The sequence below is a fragment of the Oryctolagus cuniculus genome, chromosome 11, assembly GCF_051225735.1.
Source record: "Oryctolagus cuniculus isolate XC-2025 breed Fujian yellow rabbit chromosome 11, ASM5122573v1, whole genome shotgun sequence".
Lineage (NCBI taxonomy): Eukaryota > Metazoa > Chordata > Mammalia > Lagomorpha > Leporidae > Oryctolagus > Oryctolagus cuniculus.
The window spans coordinates 116,708,544-116,728,560 of NC_142877.1; the positions used below are offsets into that span (position 1 = coordinate 116,708,544).

Here is a 20,017-nt window from a genome sequence, read left to right on the forward strand (position 1 = left end):
GAGGGCGGTTCTTGGGGGCCTGGGGGGTGGGGAGACGCAGCACTCACAGGGCGGATCCTTCCACTCTGTAAGAAAGGTTCCTGTCTCCACTTCACGGGGTTAGAACAATCAAAGTGCAAAACTAGATGTTCAGACGGTTTTACAGTCTGGGCTCCCAACAAAAGGGAAGTGCTACTTCAAATTCCGCAGCCAGAACCCCAGAACATTTGCAAGAGAGTGGTATCTGCCTTTGTCTGTCTGTGTCTCTCACACCACCAATTTACAACTGGCTGCCTTCACTCAGTCACTGGGGACCAAGCATTGCACACAGAAACGTAAATAAGACACTTCCTTAGGGATGGTGTTGTGGCACAGTGGGTCACGCTGCTGCCTGCGACTCCAGCATCCCATACGAGCACAGGTTGGAGTCCGGCTGCTCCACTTTGACCCAGCTCTCTGCTAATGTGCATGAGAAAGCATCAGAAGATGGCCAAAGTGCTTAGCTCCTGCCACCCACGTAGGAGACTCAAACGGAGTTCTAAGCTCCTAGCTTTGGCCTGGCCCAAGCCCTGGACATTGCAGCCATATGCAGAGTGACAAACCAACAGATGGAAGATCTCTGTTTCTCTGTCTTTCTATAACTCTGCCTTTCAAATTAATAAATAAATCTTAAAAAGAAAAACAGAAAACACTTTCTCAAGGAGCTCACAATCTAAGAGACACAAGCAGATAAGGAGATCTAACTTCAGCATCACTCGTCCTTTTTTTTTTTTTTTTTTTTTAAGATTTTATTTACTTATTTGAGAGGTAGAGTTACAGACAGTGAGAGGGAGAGACAGAGTGAAAGGCCTTCCATCCACTGGTTCACTCCCCAGATGGCAGCAACGGCCAGAGCTGCGCCAATCCAAAGCCAGGAGCCAGGTGCTTCTCCTGGTCTCCCACGCGGGTGCAGGGCCCAAGCACTTGGGCCATCCTCCACTGCACTCCCGGGCCACAGCAGAGAGCTGGTCAGAAGAGGAGCAACCGGGACTAGAACCGGCAGCCATATGGGATGCTGGCGCCGCAAGCGGAAGAGTAGCCTAGTGCGCCACGGCGCCGGCGCCGGCATCACTCGTCTTACCAGTGTGGAAAACCACCAGAAATGCTAAGCACAGAGGTCACAGTCGCTAGCTAAGTTCTGTTAAGCAATGACCTCTTGCACTAAATGAGAGAAAGCCGGGCACGCCCTCTGCACAGCGTTTAGCTCCTCGACAGACCCTCAGAAGCAGACTATGCTGTCAGCACCACTGTCACTACTGTCACCGCCTCACGCATCAATGCCGACTCGTTCTGTGTTTTACGCACAGGCTGAGTTCTGGTTTTACAGATGGTGGTGTCTGGTGTCCTGGAGGCAGTTCCCATGTCTCATGTATTTCCTGGTCCCTGGACCACCAGGTCTACGCCAGGCACAGAGAGGTGCCCTTGGTGGAAAGGACAGCAGATGAGATGCCGGGTAACTTGTTCCTCTCCTCGAGGCTTGCAGATGGGCAGATCCAGTGTCCTGTAATGCACAGCACTGCCCTGCCTGGCTACGTTACTGGCCCAACACACAAGCCACCAGCACGTCAAGGGTTTGGGGTGGGGCCTTTCACTGGAGCGATGGAGGAAAACAGGCCAATGGAGGTAAGCAGTTTGGTAGTGAACTGAAATAAACAAAAAGACTAACCTGAGACATAAGCTCACTGGCTGACATTTAGCACAGGAAACGGACCTCAGACTCCTTACACCTGCTACACAGCTCTAACCCTGAACCTACCACCACTATGACCTAAGGAGAACCCTAATCTCACCTGCTTGAACCCACTCATTCAATGGCTTCCTGTTGTGCTTAAAGCCAAACCCACCTCCTCTGTGTGACTGACAGGTCTGGATTTGGACCTCCCCTGCCTCCTCTCCCCTCACTCACCATGCCCCGAGCCACCCTGGCTTTCTTGGTGATTCTCACACACACGGAGGTCTTGCCTGTACCAGGCCTTGCACTTGCTTTTCCTTCTCTCTGCACCTCCTTCCTGCTTTCTCGATGGCTGACTGCACCTCAAGCTCTAGGCCTCGGCTCAGCGATTTCCTCTTCAGGGAAGCCTGCCTGAGCCTCTCTTCCTCCTCCTCTCACTCATGAGCACGGCACCCAGCTCACTCACTGCACGGCACTCGCCATGCTCTCGACTACCCTAGGCATGCCTCTCCCTGTGCACCCTCAGCCTTGCCCTTCTAAATCGAGAGCAGTGACGATTTATCTTGCCACATGCACTGCATGCAATGGGTACTGGAGTATTTTCAAGGAAGCAGAGCTGCAGCAGTATCGTGGCAGTAGGTCAGTGGGCATGGAGCCAGGGGAAACATCCGTTCTCCCACCAGGAAGCCAGAGGGATCTAGTTCTGCAGCCACCAAGCCCACATGGTGACAGTCGCATCCCATCCCTGCCCTTGTCATACTCACATCCTTGCCAGCCTCCCTCTAAGTGAAACTGTGGTTCATCCAAAACACCAGGCAGAAAAGAGGTTTCTCAAGAATGACACTGTAGCACAGCGGGTTAATCCGCCACCTGTGGCACTGGCATTCCATATGGCCGCTGGTTTGAATCCTGGCTGCTCCACTTCTGATCTAGCTCCCTACTGATGTGCCTGGGAAGACAGCAGCAGATGGCCCAAGTGCTTGGGCCCCTGTATCCACGTGGGAGACCTGGATGAAACTCCTGGCTCCTTGCTTTGCTCTGGCCCAGCCTCGGCCATTGCAGCCATTTGGGAGAGTGAACCAGCAGATGGAACACTTCTCCCTCTCTCTCTGCCTCTGACTCTCCCTTTCTGTAACTCCACCTTTCAAATAAACAAATCAAGACAGAAAGACAGAAAGACGGAAAGACAGAAAGACAGAAAGAAAGACAGAAAGAAAGACAGAAAGACAGAAAGACAGAAAGACAGAAAGACAGAAAGACAGAAAGACAGAAAGACAGAAAGACAGAAAGAAAGACAGAAAGACAGAAAGAAAGAAAGACAGAAAGAAAGAAAGAAAAGAGGTTTCTCTCCCAAGCACAGCCTACGTGGAAAGTGGGTTCTACCTCCCAACACCTCAGCTCAGCAGCTGCCCTGCAAGAAAGGGAAGTGGGACAGGGCGGAGAGACCCTTTCAGAGGTGTGACTCCGAAGCCAAGGGTGGATCCATGGCACTCCTTAAACCTGAACGCTGCCTGTTTCACCGAACTTGATCAGCTAGGGCTGTTATCTGAACCGCTGACGATTCAGAGGCCCTGGACTTGAGGAATCACGAGAAAGCAGAGTGGAGACTGGAAGCTGCTGGCGGTGCTGCGGGTCAGGCGCTTCCCGTGGCGCAGGGTCCACAGCAGCACCTCCTGAAGGCGGCAGGCAGCGGGCAGCGGGGAGGGAGAAGAACAGAAGGGGCACTTACGCGGCATGATCCCTTGGCTCACCAGCTCCTCGCGGGTCCGGCGCTGCTGGAGTTTCAACTGCAGCACTGCAGGGCGGCAAAGAGAGAGGGGAGAGGCAGGGTCAGTCGGGCGTCCGGCCTCAGAGAACACATTTTCAAATGCAAGGAGAATGTAAATCCAGGAGGGTGCCGTGTGGCAGAAGGAGCCCCTGCATTGTGACCGTCTGCAATTGCAGAAGTGGCCTGATACAGCACGGTTTCCGTATTCTGCTGTGGGCGGCGAGAGGAAGTTGCGAAGGGTCTTGCAGGGCGATAACAATCCACAAAGTGCCGGAGTCCCGTCTCTTGCTCAAAACCTCCTACAACACCGCGTCCTCCCGAGACTTAAAAACACTAACTCGAAACTCAAAGAAGAGATCGTAACAAGGACGGCCACCCAGCAGAAAGATCTTTCCAGAGGCCCTAGGCTTCCTTAGCAAATGTTTACCACCGTAAGAAGAGTGATTGTTACCGCTACTCACACACGTCAGGATGCACTGGTTACCTGTAAAACCCTTTCTCTTGCATGTAAAAGTTACAGCTGTTTTCACTAGGCAATGCATTTTTCTAGACTAGAAAATAGTTTGCCATTTTCATATCTCTTTTCTTCCTCTTCCTCTTCACTCAGAGCCTTTTTCTGTTGAGGTGAAACAACCAAGCACATCCGGGCAAGGGGGAACGACCGGCGTTCTCCTGTTTCCACTGTGGCAACACTGCTCAGTGAAACAACTCAACAGGTTTATTTTTTTAACTTTAAATCAACCATCTCAGTTTCAAAGTCAGGGACGCCTCAGGGCTGTCGCACCTCCACGCTATGCAGCACAACAGAGGCTAAATAAGCAAGTATTCAGAGAAGGGATGTTAGGAAGACCCCCGCCAAGGAAAGCCCCTTCACCTACGTGTTCAATTACAGGCCTGCTGGGCACGGGAGGGACCACATGTCCCAGTGTCTGCCCGGTACACAGAGCAGTTCTCAGGGAGGCCTCCCTGAACGGCAGGATCGTGAGCAGGCTCCTGCTGCATCGCACACTCAGTACAGCCAAAGCAGAACCTCTGTCCCAGAAACCTAATCCACTTCCCATCCTTTCTTCAATGGTGCTACCACCCCCTCCCCAGTACTAACACTGAAACACCTGCGCTAATCTCACACTGCCCTCGCCCCACCACGCCTCCCCCACACTCAGGGTAGCCGCCTGTGTCTCTGCGGTGAGCTCCACCTCTTTTATTCACTTCACCTGGAAACACCCACTGGCACTGCCTCTAAACCCCCTGGCTCACTCCCTTGCATTCAAAAACCACTCTGGGCCCTCTCCGAGCTGCTTTTTATATATGATAGAGTAAAAACCCTATGCTATGTAATGGCTACCCCCGAACAGACCTAATCTTTTCTACAAGCATAAACTCCTGTAGGGCAGGGAATATACCTTATTGACATAGGCCTCCCAATACTTAATACACAGTAGGCATTTCATAATTTTTTCTCTAATTCAACCACATCTCAAAATGATGATACAGTCCGAAAAAAAATCGAAGCGGTATTCTCTCACAAATTAACATTGTTTAAAAGGCAAGGCCTTGGAGAATTAAATAGAAAAACACAGCAAGAGGCCGGCGCCGTGGCTCACTAGGCTAATCCTCCGCCTAGCGGCGCCGGCACACCGGGTTCTAGTCCCGGTCGGGGTGCCGGATTCTGTCCCGGTTGCCCCTCTTCCAGGCTAGCCCTCTGCTGTGGCCAGGGAGTGCAGTGGAGGATGGCCCAGGTGCTTGGGCCCTGCACCCCATGGGAGACCAGGAGAAGCACCTGGCTCCTGCCATCGGATCAGCGCGGTGTGCCGGCCACAGCGCACCGGCCGCGGCAGCCATTGGAGGGTGAACCAACAGCAAAGGAAGACCGTTCTCTCTGTCTCTCTCTCTCTCACTGTCCACTCTGCCTGTCCAAAAAAAAAAAAACAAAAAACAAAAAACAACAAAAAACAACAACAACAAAAAAAAACACAGCAAGAGCCCCCAAAGAGTAACCGATATTTAGAGTGTATGCTATGCACCAGACATTAGTTCTGCATACACAAAGACTCCAAAAAATTTGAAACCCATGCATTTTTCCTTATTATGCATTTTCCATGAATTTTTTGAAGACTCTCCAGTGCATGGATTTAAAATTTTTTGGCCAAAAGAAACACTTTTTTTTTTTTACAGAGTTAGATAGTGAGAGAGAGACAGAGAGAGAGAAAGGTCTTCCTTTTTCCATTGGTTCACCCCCAAAATGGCCGCTATGGCCGATGCACTGCGCCGATCTGAAACCAGGAGCCAGGTGCTTCCTCCTGGTCTCCCATGTGGGTGCAGGGCCCAAGCACTTGGGCCATCCTCCACTGCACTCCCGGGCCTCAGCAGAGAGCTGGCCTGGAAGAGGAGCAACCAGGACAGAATCAGGCACCCCAACCGGGACTAGAACCCGGAGTGCCGGCGCCTCACGTGGAGGATTAGCCAAGTGAGCCGCGGCGCCGGCCAAGAAACACTTTTCAATTCTACTTTCCATGTACTCTCACCTCATACATTCACATTTTAATTCATTTAACTTTCATAACATCTTCATGGAGATAGGCATTAATTCCATTTTACAGGTGATGAAAGGGAGGCCCAGAGGGATTCAGAAATGTACCCAGAATTCTCTAAGAAGAGGTGGAGGGGCCAGCACTGTGGCGTAGCGGGTAAGGCCGCCACCTGTAGTGCCAGCATCCCATACGGGTGCCGGTGTGAGACCCAGCTGCTCTACTTCTGATCCAGCTCTCTGCTGTGGCCTGGGAAAGCAGCAGAAATGGCTCAAGTCCTTGGGCCCCTGCACCCATGTGGGAGACCCGGAAGAAGCTCCTGGCTCCTGGCTTCAGATCTGTGTAGCTCTGGCCATCGTGGCCATCCAGCAGATGGAAGACCTCTCTCTCTCTCTCTGCCTTTCAAATAAATGAATAAATTTTTAAAAAATAATAATAAGAGGTGTAAGAGGATTTGAATCAAATGTTCAGATTCCAGAACCTGGGTGTGATCACCTGGACTCATCCCTTGGCAGGTGGACAAAGCTGCTGAGAAAGAGGATGGTTCAGGCCAGGGCTGAAGTTCAGGTAATCAACTTCAGCAAACATTTAAACACTTACACTGATTTAGGAACTTGATTTCAGATTTAATTATAACTATATATCAGCAATAATAACCACATTAATAAAGCAAATAGGGGCTGGAGTTGTGATGTAGTAGGTAAAGCCACTGCCTACAATGGCAGTATCCCATCTGGGCCTTGGTTCATGTCCTGGCTGCTCCACTCATGATCCAGCTCCCTGCTAAATGGCCTGTGAAGGCCCGCACCGCGGCTCACTGGGCTAATCCTCCGCCTGCGGCACCAGCACTCCAGGTTCTAATCCCAGCTGGGGCGCCCGATTCTGTCCCGGTTGCTCCTCTTCCAGTCCAGCTCTCTGCTGTGGCCCGGGAGTGCAGTGGAGGATGGCCCAAGTGCTTGGGCCCTGCACCCGCATGGGAGACCAGGAGGAAACACCTGGCTCCTGGCTTCAGATCGGTGCAGTGCGCCAGCCGTAGCGGCCACTTGGGGGGTGAACCAACGGAAGGAAGACCTTTCTATCTCTCTCTGCCTGTCAAAATAAAATAAATAAATAAATAAATAAATGGCCTGTGAAAGCAGTGGAAGATGGCCCAAGTGTTTGGGCCCCTGCCACCCACATGCTAGACCTAGATGAAGCTCCTGGCTCCAGCCTGGCCCAGTGCTGATCATCACAGCTATATGTAGAGTGAAACAGCAGACGGATGATCTCTGTCTCTTCCTCTCTATCTTTCAAAATAAATAAATAATCTTTTTTAAAAGATTAAAAAAAACCACAAATGACCACAAAAATCACTGAATGTGTTACAATACATGTGTCAGGCCTATGGAAGCGATTAACATGCTATTTATTCATTTTAAATTTATCATATGAGACACAGAGACAGTGACAAACAGGTACACAGACATAGGGAGCACACACTCTCATCGGCTGATTCACTCCCCAAATGCCTCCAATGGCCAGGGCAAGCCGGGACAAAGACGGAGCCAGGGACACAATCCAGATCTCTCATCAGGATGCCAAGGGCCCAATTATTTGAGTCATCACTGCTGCCTTCCCAGGATGCACATTAGCAGGAAGCTGGAATCAACAGCCCAAAGTGGGTATCAAACCCAGGTGTCTTAAGAACTTTTAGTTTATTTAACCCTCTCTTCTCCTAACCCCCCCCCCCCCGAGATTGGCACAATTATCAATCAGACCTTTAAAAATCTGCAGGATGTCATACAGCCAAAGCCGGGCGTCGCACCAGCTTTTTGCACCTCTTGAGTGTGCAGTGCACCTCTTCGTGGGAAAGGAAAAGGAGAGCCAAGTGGACAGTGTTGGAAGGGATGGAAGGGCGTGTTGGTGTCACTTTACAGTAAGATGAGCTATTAGAAGATGAGTACATTTAACAACCAATTTGATTTCGGAGAATAGGGAAACACTGCAATCCAGTAAACCCAAACACTTCAGAGACAGTAATTAATGAAAGCAATGGCTGGGGGCCAGCGCTGTGGCTCACTTGGTTAATCCTCCACCTGTGGTGCTGGCATTCCATATGGGCACCGGTTCTAGTCCCAGCTGCTCCTCTTCCAGTCCAGCTCTCTGCTGTAGCCCAGGAGGGCAGTGGAGGATGGCCCAGGTGCTTGGGCCCCAGTACCTGCATGGGAGACCAGGAGGAAGCACCTGGCTCCTGGCTTCAGGTCGGTGCAGCGCACCAGCCGTAGCAGCCATTTGGGGGGTGAACTAACAGAAGGAAGACCTTTCTCTCTGTCTGTCTCTCACTAACTCTGCCTGTCAAAAAAAAAAATAATAAAATAAAAAAAAAAAAAAAAAAGAAAGAAAGAAGGAAAAAGAAAGCAATGGCTGGTACACAAAAATGACTTTAAACATCAATCAGCAGCCCTCCTAAGCAAACCTTCAACAGAAAGGATCATTTGGGGGGTGAACCAGCGGAAGGAAGACCTTTCTCTCTGTCTCTCTCACTGTCTAACTCTGCCTGTCAAATAAAATTTTAAAAAAAATTGCTCCCCTCCCACATCACCCACACGAATGGATTTCAAAAATTTTTGTACCAAAACAAATTTATCCTTTAATTCCACTTCCATGAACTTTTTGAAGTCCCCTTGTATAAACACACATGTGTAAGTGTATATATGTATGTATACACACAGCTCTAGTTCAAAGAGGAAAGTTTATCAGATAAACAGTTTCCATGCCTAAACTAAGTGAAATTGAAACTCAGATCCGTGGAAAGTCCACCTTGCCCCTCCCAGAAGTTAACGCCCAAGTCTGTGCTTATCCAAAACCTGAGGAGGTTTCCTACTCAAATAGATTTTACCCTGTATCAGTATTATCTTAGGTACTGCCACACCTGGCTGTTGCTGCCCATGTTTTTATGAACTGTGTAACACTTTCCTGTTAACTCTAATAACATTTAGAGGAGGCTGGCGCCACGGCTCACTAGGCTAATCCGCCTCCTGAGGCGCCGGCACCCTGGGTTCTAGTCCTGGTCGGGGCACCGGATTCTGTCCCGGCTGCTCCTCTTCCAGTCCAGCTCTCTGCTGTGGCCCGGGAGTGCAGTGGAGGATGGCCCAAGTGCTTGGGCTCCTGCACCCCATGGGAGACCAGGAGGAGGCACCTGGCTCTTGGCTTCAGATTGGCGCAGTGCACCAGCTGTAGCAGCCATTTGGGGGATGAGTCAACAGAAGGAAGACCTTTCTCTCTTTCTCTCTCACTGTCTAACTCTACCTGTCAAAAAAAAATTTTAGAGGAAAGAGGGGGAAACAGTACACCAAAATTATGACAGTCAACCTATACTTCATTTTATTTTATAATTATTGCGTGGCGGTGTAAATTTACAGCAATTCTGAGACTTTCAACTGCAAAATGACTTTTATATGAATTTTCCTTTTCTTGAAACTATCTTAATTTCTCTTGATTTTATGCACTCTCAGTAAGATGCATCTGTCTTTGCAGGCCTTACGGACTGTGCATGTTAGAGGAAATAATTTCAGTAAATACCACACAGACATATACATGCACCCACATCAGGAGCCAGATTCAGCTTGTCCACCCTCACAGCAGGTCATGTTATGTCCACAGACACGTGGTGGCTGGGGACATTCACGAGAGTAGGGATACACTGACAGAATCTATTTCACTGGACATCACTATTTAGATTCCTCACCACTTCTCAGATCAATAAAAACTAAGCAAAATACTTATCTGTTCACAAGCATGCGCTGTTCTACCTTTGCTGTTATTGAATTCCGCAAATCTAATCCATCACCTGTTTCTAAGTGGGTCTGCGTGAGCAGCCTATATATAGCTGAGCAGATGTCTTTACAGCTGATGGATGGTGAATCACTGAGCGCCTGTCAGAAAATAACTGGGACAAAAAGAAAAGAAACCAAGCCACAGAGACAGAAACTTGTTCTCCAACCCCATGGAAATGAAATTTTCACTTGCCTGAACAAAGGCATCGACTGCCATCGAAAAAATGACTAACTGGGAAACAAAAGCCTGGTACAATTATCTAATAAATATTAATTATTAAATGTAATTCCAAGTAGTACCTTACTTAAATTCCGTTCCTTGTATAAATTCCCCAAAGCTCAATCTAATAATCTGTATATTTCTCTCCTTATTAATCTTCAGGCACCAGTCCCAGAACAGGCACATGCAACTTAACTTAGCAGTAGACACCACTGCTCTCTCTGGCTTCAAACTGGAGAATGCATTTCACTGGGAAGGTGAGAGAAGAAACAGGTTGATTTGGGGCCTCACATGCAGCTCAGCAGGTGGACAGCTAAAACATTCCTATTTGTAGCAGTGAATTATTCCTACTTTATTGGTGTATTTTACACTTCCATCAATTCTATAAGCCTGAAGAGTCATTCAGTGGCACCCAAATTATAAAACCACATTGCCTATCACCTATGCAAAGGCTTGTCCCGAACACTGAGGTTTCATTCCTAGAACACGTGCTTATGCAGGTGGCGGGTGCTCCCGGCAGGCACCGTGCCTCAGCTCTGCTGCCTGGGCTTCCTGGTCATCACCACCAAGGCAGGGACTGGGAGGCGGGTGGGGACAGGGTTCTCTTCCATTCAATCACCCAGCAAACATTTACTAAACAACCACTACTGGGTCAGGCCTGCAGTGGGTGCTAGAAACTCCCACGGCCTCTACTCACACACAGCTTCGGTCCAGCTGGGAAAAAGACATCTGATCAATGACGACAAATAAGCACAATTTGTGACACGTTTTACAGGAAAGGATTAAAGAACATGAGGGAAGTCGGATCCTAGAATCCACAGTTCTTCCTCCTTAATGTTCAGTGGTAGCTTCCTTCTCACATTTTCTCCTTACTATTACAATGCTTATAACACTAAAACACTTTGAAAAATAGGAGATGTCTGAGTGTCGGCGTTGAGCTGCTGTCTGCGATGCCAGCTTCCCGTGTGGGCGCTGGTTCTCAAGGCTGCTCCACTTCCGACCCAGCTCCCTGCTGACGCGCCTGGGAGAGCAGGAGATGGCCCAAGTGCTCGGGCCCTGCACCCACATGGGAGACCCAGAAGCTCCTGGCTCCAGCCTGGCCAAGCCCTGGCCATTATAGCCATTTGGGTAGTGAACCAGCAGATGGAAGATCTTTCTATCTGTTTATCTTCTCTAACTAACTTTCATTAAAAAAAAAAAAAAACTTTAAAATAAAGATTTAAAAAGCAGAGTTACAGACAGGCAGAGGCAGAGGCACAAAGAGGTCCTCCATCCCCTGGTTCACTCCCCAAATGGCCACAACAGCTGGAGCTGTGCCAATCTGAAGCCAGGAGCTTCTTCCAGGTCTCCCATGTGGGTGCAGGGGCCCAAGCACTTGGGCCATCTTCCACTGCTTTCCCAGGCCATAGCAGAGAGCCGGACTGGAAGTGGAGCAGCCAGGTCTTGAACTGGCACCTATATGGGATGCCAGCACTGCAGGCAGTGGCTTTACCTGCTATCCTACAGCATAGGCCCCATAAATAAGTCTTAAAAAAAAAGAAAAGAAAAATAGAGATGTCGATAAAAATAACGAAGGGCACACAGTCATTTACTTACTCTACTGTCATGTGCCCGCTTGCTACAGGGCTCACGAACTAGCTAGTCTCTCTCCAACTGCCTCATACTATAGACTGACTTCTTCCTTAGCTCCTCACGAAAATGTTGCTTTCTCTGGGGACTCTTTTTTTTTTTTTAAAAAAAGAATTATTTTATTTCTTTGAAAGACAGAGTTACAGAGAGAGATAGAGCGAGAGCAAGAGCGAGGTCTCCCATTCCGCTGGTTCACTCCCCAAATGGCTGCAATGGCCAGAGCTGAGCTGATCTGAAGCCAGGAGCCAGGAGCTTCTTCCAGGTCTCCCATGTGGGTGCAGGGCCCAAGGACTTGGGCCATCTTCTACTGCTTTCCCAGGCAACAGCGGAGAGCTGGATCAGAAGTGGAGCAGCCAGGACTTGAACTGGCGCCCATATGGGATGTTGGTGCTGTAGGCTGGGGCTTTAACCCACTGTGCACAGCACCGGCCTCCTCTGGGTTCTTCTTTAAGACTTGAGGGCACACTATCTGCCAGACACCCGACATGTTGCTGGAGATGCGGCAGTGACCAGATTCACAAAGTCCCTGCCTTCAGTGGAGCTGACAGTTCTGGGGGAGACAAACAGCAGACACGTCCTCAAGTGTGAAGCCTGCTCTCAAAGGTGACACCTGCTACATCCCGACCGAGCGGCCTGGCTCTGCCCACGATTCCCGGCAGGCACTCAAGCATCGTGCTCTCACAGCCAGGGCTGGGTGTTAGAGATACGCAGCTCAGTGACACATGGTTCTCATTCTCAGGAGCCTCTGAGTTCTAACGGGAAAAGGGGATTCAAAATAAGTAACGTCTGATGCTATGAGAGACACTAACGGCAGTAAGATTTTGCTTCAAAGGACATAGAGAAGGGCACCTTTGGCTAACACCCACGTCACAGGTGGGCTTGCCCCACTACTGGGGGTCCCTGGCAAATCCAAGGTGTATCTGGCCGAATATGTGATACACATCTACACAAAAATAGTAAGAAATATTGTTTTTAAACAACAAAAACTAAAATAGCTACACACACACTTTTTTTTTACATTTTATAAGAGCACAAATGTGATAGCTTTCAGCACTAGAAATCAGAGAAAGGAAAAAGCTCCATCCTTCCCATGTAGTGAATATATAAACTGGCCTTAAAAATATTTTATCCTCGCGGCCGGCGCAGTGGCTCACTTGGTTAATCCTACGCCTGTGGCACCAGCATCCCATATGGGCACCAGGTTCTAGTCCCGGCTGCTCCTTTTCCAGGCCAGCTCTCTGCTGTGGCCCAGGAGGACAGTGGAGCATGGCCCAACTGCTTGGGCCCTGCACCCGCATGGGAGACAAGGAGGCAGCACCTGGCTCCTGGCTCCGGATCGGCACAGTGCCAGCCGTGGCGGCCATTTGGGGGGTGAACCAACGGAAAGAAGACCTTTCTCTCTGTCTCTCTCTCTCACTGTCTATGACTCTACCTGTCAAATAAAAATAAATAAATAAATAAAAAAAGATTTTATCCTCATGATCAATTTGTACTCAATTTCAAGCAACTTCCTGATATTCTTCCCCTCTCTGGGCCCTGGCTGTCAACTGCTCCCACAGCCTTTCCTTCCACAGCCGAGAAGGAGGGGAAGGAGAGCAGCACTCTGTGCTCCCCCACTCGGGTGCTGGCTCCTCCTGTGTCTGGTTCCTGATCCCCGTGCTCTGTCTCACGGCGTCCGCGAAGTGGCTTTCTCCCCTGCGTCGTTCATAGAACTCGGGAGCTTCTCCAGTCTTTTCCATGATTGCTTTTCTTGCTTCAACTTGGGAAGCCAGCCTGAATGGGTTAACTCAGGGTACACTGTTACCAGAAACGTATTTCTGGCTTGTTTTTAATATAAACAACTGCATTTTACAGACGCAGTATATTCTATAATTAGCCCTACCCATAACTAGAAAGGGTTTACTGTCAACTCAATCATGACTTCTGGAGAAAGGGGCAAGCATTGCATATAGGGTTAGTTATGTGAGCATTTACGTTCCAAGTGCAGGCAATGCGTCTGCAGAGCTGCCCTTCAAGGAGACCAACAGACATCCAAGGAAGAAGCAGAGGCATGGTTTCTGGTTCTGGCTCTGCTGCTCCCAGTGAGACACTTTAGCTTCTTTCAGCCTCGCTCTCCTCACTATAAAACAGCTTTGAAAACGGATCCCTGCCTTTTTGTTTCCTGACACTTTATTATTACATCCTTTATTTTAAAAATTTATTTACTGGGGCCGGTGCTGTACTGCAGCGGGTTAAAGCCCTGGCATGAAGCACAGGCATCCATATGGGCGCTGGTTCTAGTCCCGGCTGCTCCTCTTCTGATCCAATGATTAATTATGAAGAACAAATAATGGCCTTCTAAAAATTCAAGTTATAAGGTGATTTGTGGCATAAATACGAGCATGCATGTGTTTAGGTATTCTGGCACCAAAATCCATTTATCTTTTAATTCCATTTTCCATGAACTTTCTTCTTTTCCTTTTTTTTTTTTTTTAAGATTTATTTATTTGAAAAGTAGAGCTGAGAGAGAAAGAGAGAGAGATATCTTCTGTCTGCTGGTTCACTCCCCATATGGCTGTAACAACCTGAACTGAGCCTATCTGAAGCCAGGAGACAGGAGCTTCTTCTGGGTCTCCCATGTGAGTCAGAGGCCCAAACACTTGGATCACCTGCTGCTGCTTTCCCGGGTACATTAGTAGGGAGCTGGATCAGAAGTGAGTAGCAGAGGCCAGCACTATAGCACAGTGGGCTAAGCCTCTGTCTGTGGCACTGGAATCCCATACAGGCACCAGTTCTAGCCCCGGCTGCTCCTCTTCCGATCCAGCTCTCTGCTATGGCCTGGGAAAGCAGTGCTTGGGCCCCTGCACCCACATGGGAGACCTGGAAGAAGCTCCTGGCTCCTGGCTTTGGATCAGTTCGGCTCTAGCCTTAGCAGCCATCTGGGGAGTGAACCAGTGGATGGAAGCTCTCTCTCTCTGCCTCTTCCTCTCCTTCTTTCAAATAAATAAATAAATCTTTAAAAAAAGAAAGAAAGAAAAGAAAGAGGGGCCAGCGCTGTGGTATGGCAGGTAAAGTGTTGCCTGCAGTGCTGGCATCCCATATGGGCACCAGTTCAAGTCCCAGCTGCTCCACTTCTAATCCAGCTCTCTGCTATGGCCTAGGAAAGCAGCAGAAGATGGCCCAAGTCTTTGGGCTCTTGGCTTCAGATTGGCCCAGCTCTGGCCATTGCAGCCACTTGGGGGAGTGAACCAGCGGATGGAAGACCCCTCTCTCTCGCTCTACCTCTCTGTAACTTTGCCTTTCAAGTAAATAAATATATCTTAAAAAAAAAAAAAAAGAAAAGAAAAGAAAAGAAAAAGAAAGGAAGAAAGCAGAAATATCGGGGCCAGCACTGTGGTATGGTGGGCTAAGCCTCTGCCTGTGGCGCCGGTGTCCTGTATGGGTGCCGGTTCCTGTCCCGGCTGCTCGTCTTCTGGTCCAGCTTTCTGCTTGTGGTCTGGGAGAGTAGTGGAGGGTGGCCCTGTGCTTGGGTCCCTGTACTCATATGGGGGTCTGGGGGAGGCTCTTGGCTCCTAGCTTCAGATCAGGCTGTTGTGGCTGTTTTGGAGGTGGACCAGTGGATGGAGGACCTTTCTCTCTGTCTCTCCCTCTCTCTGCCTGTAGTTCTACCTTTCAAATAAATAAATAAAATCTAAAAAAAGCATAAATATAAAAAATCAAAAATATCTTTTTGATCTGAATACTACTTGGAATGTGAGTAGAGCACTGGATGAAATACCTTCCTGGTCACTAAATCTGAGCTACTTATACATCTAACCTGGTACCTTACAAATGACAAGCTTTATAATCTATTAAAATATACAAAATAAAAGGACTTTGTATTTTGTAAAGTTTAGCAAATGGTGAAAACATGCATGATCTCAATAAATTCTCAAAGCAAGGCCATGTGGAAGATACTAAATGCTATTTCATAGGCAAGGAGACCGGGGTTGAGAGACTGAGCAACTTGCCCAGGGTCACAGAGTGCATGAAGGGTATGGCACAAACTGGAACCCAGCTCCGTCTGCACCTGGAGCCTGAGCTCTTAGCCGTTAGCACACCACACACCGCCCTCCCATGAACCATAGCCGTCTTTCATGTTTTAGAATGTCTTCAGGTTGGCATTTGGCCTGACATTTAAGATGCCCGCATCCCATACTGGAATGCCTGGGTTCAATACCTAGCTTTCTGCTAACGCAGGCTCTGCAGGCAGCAGCTATGGCTCAAGTGTTTGGGTCGCTGCCACCCACATGGGAGATCTGGACTGAGTTCCTGGCTCTGGTTTCGGCTCCAAGTGGGGGTAATTACAGACCTTTAGAGCAGCAGATGAGACTGCTTGCTCACTATATCTAATATATTTTAAAGATTTATTTATTTATTTATTTAAAGTCAGAGTTAGAGAGAGATCCCTTATCCGCTGGTTAACTCCTCAGTTGGCTGCAACGGCCACAGCCAGGCCAGGGAGCCTGGTGCTTCTTCTGGGTCTCCTATATGAGTGGCAGGGGCCCAAGTACTGGGCCATCTGATGTTTCCCCAGGCCATTAGCAGGGAGCTGGATCAGAAGTAGAGCAGCTGGGACACAAACCAGCATCCATATGGGATGTCAGCATCGCAGGCGGTAATTTTGCCTACTATACCACAAGGACAGCCCGTTCAAACATTTTTTAAAGACTACATTATCGGGCCAGTGCTGTGGCGCAGTGGGTTAACACCCTCGCCTGAAGAGCTAGCATCCCATAAGGGCACCGGTTGAGACCTAGCTGTTCCACTTCCAATTCAGCTCTCCGTTATGGCCTGGGAAAGCAGTAGAAGATGGCCCAAGTCCTTGGGCCCCTGCACCCACGTGGAAGACCTGGAAGAAAATCCTGGCTCCTGGCTTCAGATCAGTGCAGCTCCGGCCATTGCGGCCAATTGGGGAGTGAACCAGCAGATTGAAGACCTCTCTCTCTCTCTCTCTGCCGCTTCTCTCTCTGTGTAAATCTGACTTTCAAATAAATAAATAAATCTAAAAAATAAAAATTAAAAAATTAAAGACTACACTAATAGTGCTATCAATGTGATAAGTTGAAAAAAATTATCTACATGCTTTTTTTGGAATAAAGTTCTATCAGAGGGCAGCCCAGTCAGAGAGACTTGAAAAATTTTTTTTAAATTTATTTTATTTATCTGAAAAGCAGAGTTACAGAGAGGAGGGAGACAGAGATGGGTGTTCCATCTGCTGGTTTACTCCCCCAAATGTCTGCAACAGCCAGGACTGGCCAGGCTGAAGCCAGGAGCCAGGAGCTTCTTCCAGGTCTCCCATGTGGGTGCAGGGGCCCAAAGACTTGGACCATCTTCCACTGCTTCTCCAGGTGCATCAGCAGGAAGCTGGATCAGAAAAGGAGCAGCCAGGACATGAACCAGCACCCATGTGGGATGCCGGTACTGGAGGTGGTGACTTAACCCACTATGCCATAATGCCAACCCCTATCTAAACACTTTGTACCTAGGAGAGAACTTGGGCTATTTCCATGAATGTGACATGATAGCATATAACAGAATTCCAGAATTTGAAAAGGCTGCTTCTACTCAAATTCCAAAACAAACAGACTCTAGCAGGTTAAGGGTGGTCACATCTAAAAGTACACGTGAAGGAGGTCCCCCAGAGACAGGCAGGAGTCTAGGATGTGCGAGAGCGTCACAGGCACCTCCCGCTGGGCTCTCAGTGCACAAGGCACACAGCACCAGCTTCCTGGTACGACTTCCATCCCACACTCAGCCAGGGCTGCTCTCCTGGAACTGGGAGATTCTCGACTGGTCCACTCATTCATGTCCTGTCACACCCACTGGCACCATGCAAAGTGACAGGGACAAAGGAGGTCCCTCCCTGTGCTCGCAGAGCGTGTGTCGTGGTGGTGGGAGATGGAAGCAATAAACGTGTTTTGGTTTCAGGGGGCATATGAGATTACACAGAAAGAAAAACAGCAGAAGAGAACAGGCAGTGACCGGGGAGGGCGATTTTGGACAGGGTACACAGAGAAGGACCTTCTGAGGGATACACGAGTCTCAAACAGAAACCTAAGCATCACGATAAACCACGAAGAGCCCAAGAAAGCGTGTCTCGGACAGCAGAAACGGCAGGTGCGAGGGCACTGAGGAAGTGTCCATCGCGAGAACTAATACACAGGCACAGGGAGCTCACTCCGGGCTGGGCCACGCGGTCACTGGCTGAGAGGCACCAGCCAGGATTCTCTGAGCCGCACCAGCTATGTGAGCTGTGTTTTACATCTGCTTTAGAGATGGAGACACTGAGGTTAAATAAATGGATACACAGCCGGTCAGAGGCAGAGTCACGGTTCAAATGGGGGCTGGCTGGGTATCAGAGTCTGTGCTTTTCCTTTACCACATTTAATGCCAGTGTCACAGCGAAAACACGAATAATTACACATAAACAAGTAACTAAATCAAACTCTTCTGCACACCCTCAAAAATCCAGGGCTCCCCGTTTCACTCTGGGTAGCTACCCATCTCACCCATCTCATAACTGTGGCAGGCAGATCTCAAATTGCCAACCCCTGCAGGGAGTGGACAGAGGCCCTTTCTTGAGACCTCCAAAACAACCTGCGGCGACCCCGCTACGTGAGATCTGGGCACAGTGTACACTTGCACCAGAAGCCTGAATGGGAGGAGATAAACTGGGAATGTGCTTCCTTTAGCACATTTAGCCAGAGCCATCTGAACAATCCTTTCCAAAGTTAAAGGCATCGGGAACGGCATTTTCTCTGTTGCAATAGGTCTGCACGTTCACACAGAACATGCAGGCCGCCTTGAACCGCATTCCCTAATCCCCGTGGGTATCACTGACGCTGACTTCCTGCATACAACTTTGCTGATGGCGGGTGTCAGGTGAGCAGATTCAAAATCCGAAACCTGTGTGTGTAATCTGAAAATTCTTCAAATGTTTAGGCGTAAAGTTCTCTAGAGGATTCAAAGAAAAAAAAATTCTCCCGCTTAAATCTTACGTAAAAGTTTAGCTATTGGACTCAAGAAATTAAAGGAAGATTTTAAAAATAAATGTTGGCAAAGGCCCAGCAAAATTTTCCTTCTCTTTGAAAGCCTGAAATTGAACTATGTGCAGGCAGAGCTTGAGGGTGAAAGCTACAAGTCTGTCGGCTAAAACTGCTGGAAAGGGTTAAAACGCTCAAGGTCGGAGCAGAAAGGAGAAGGCAGCTCTGCAGCCCAGGAGCACACAGGAGCCTCAGGGTCTTCCTAGCCCACCCCAGGGCCAGCAGAGGTCTCCTGAAGTCAAGGCCTGTGTGGCTGCAGGGGGTCGGCCTTGTTGAAAGAACTAAGCTTTGTATCTCAAGTTTGTGGTCGTTTCCAAGAGGAACACTTCCTTACTGCAGGCTTCCCACGAAACACACCTGCGTTAGGTTAAAGCAGAACTGAAATCCGTCCTTTCCGGCCGGTTCTGGAACAACTTCCCCATCTTTCCTATCAGAATCCCCTTTTTCATTCAACTACTTTGCTCCTTCAACACACAACATGGGTGCAGGGGCATTCCAGCTCAAAAGCTGAAAGAATGCAAAGTGATCACCCAGTTATCCCGTGCCATAATTTTAAGTGAGGCCGAGACTGCCACATCGTTCAGCAGAATGCTTGTTTTTCAAATGCCCCGATAATGAACTTGCATTTTCCCTTCCGTGCTTCCAAACATCCTCTCTTAAGAAGTCTCACCCTAGTAGTTTACAAAGAAGGAATCCAACCTGCTGGACACACTGCCTGACCCATGAGGAGACCCCTGTTCCCCGGCTCTTCCACCTCCCCCAGCATGAAAACACCCAGAACTACAGCAACAGCTGGGGATCATTAAACTGACAGAAATAGCTTAGGAGGCTCCACTGGTGTGTGAGTGGGGGAAGGAAAGGCTGAGTATCAGATTTTTAGAAATCAAAGGGCAATGGGAAAGGGGGGAGGCTGAGGTCTGAGGAGTGTAGCACACCTGAACTGCCTGTACACAGCCAAGGGCTGCACTGAGGCAGACAGAGGGGCAGGCGACTGCTGCCTAATTGCCTGGCCCCCCCCGCCTACTCTCAGATGCAAGGATCAGTCAAAGCTGAAAACGCAGGTCTGAATGCAGATGAAAAGGAGCAGGAGCTGTGGCATTTCAGAGGCTGACCCTGGATCATTCCTACTCTGGAGGAGTCACGGAGTGGAGTCAGTCCTGGGGTCATAATGCCAGGCAAAATCAGCTCCAAGCTAGGCTAGGTGCAAGGGCTCTGAGCATACACACCAAGCCCTAAGTGGACTCAGGGCCCAGCCTGGTCCCTGAGTCCCACGGCATCCGCTCAGGAACCAAAGGCTACATGG

The 20,017-nt window shown here is 49.1% G+C and overlaps 1 protein-coding gene across 6 annotated transcripts in view; it reads right to left on the minus strand.

Annotated features, from left to right (window-relative positions):
- Positions 1-20,017, minus strand: part of MRTFA (myocardin related transcription factor A) — a 208,238-nt gene that overhangs the window by 39,817 nt on the left and 148,404 nt on the right. For all 6 annotated transcript variants that reach the window (XM_089308960.1, XM_051834083.3, XM_089308962.1 and 3 more), the window contains one exon: positions 3,420-3,485. In XM_089308960.1, the coding sequence (XP_089165086.1) occupies positions 3,420-3,426 (7 nt within the window). In that variant the 5' untranslated portion in view covers positions 3,427-3,485. The remainder of the gene's footprint in view (positions 1-3,419; positions 3,486-20,017) is intronic.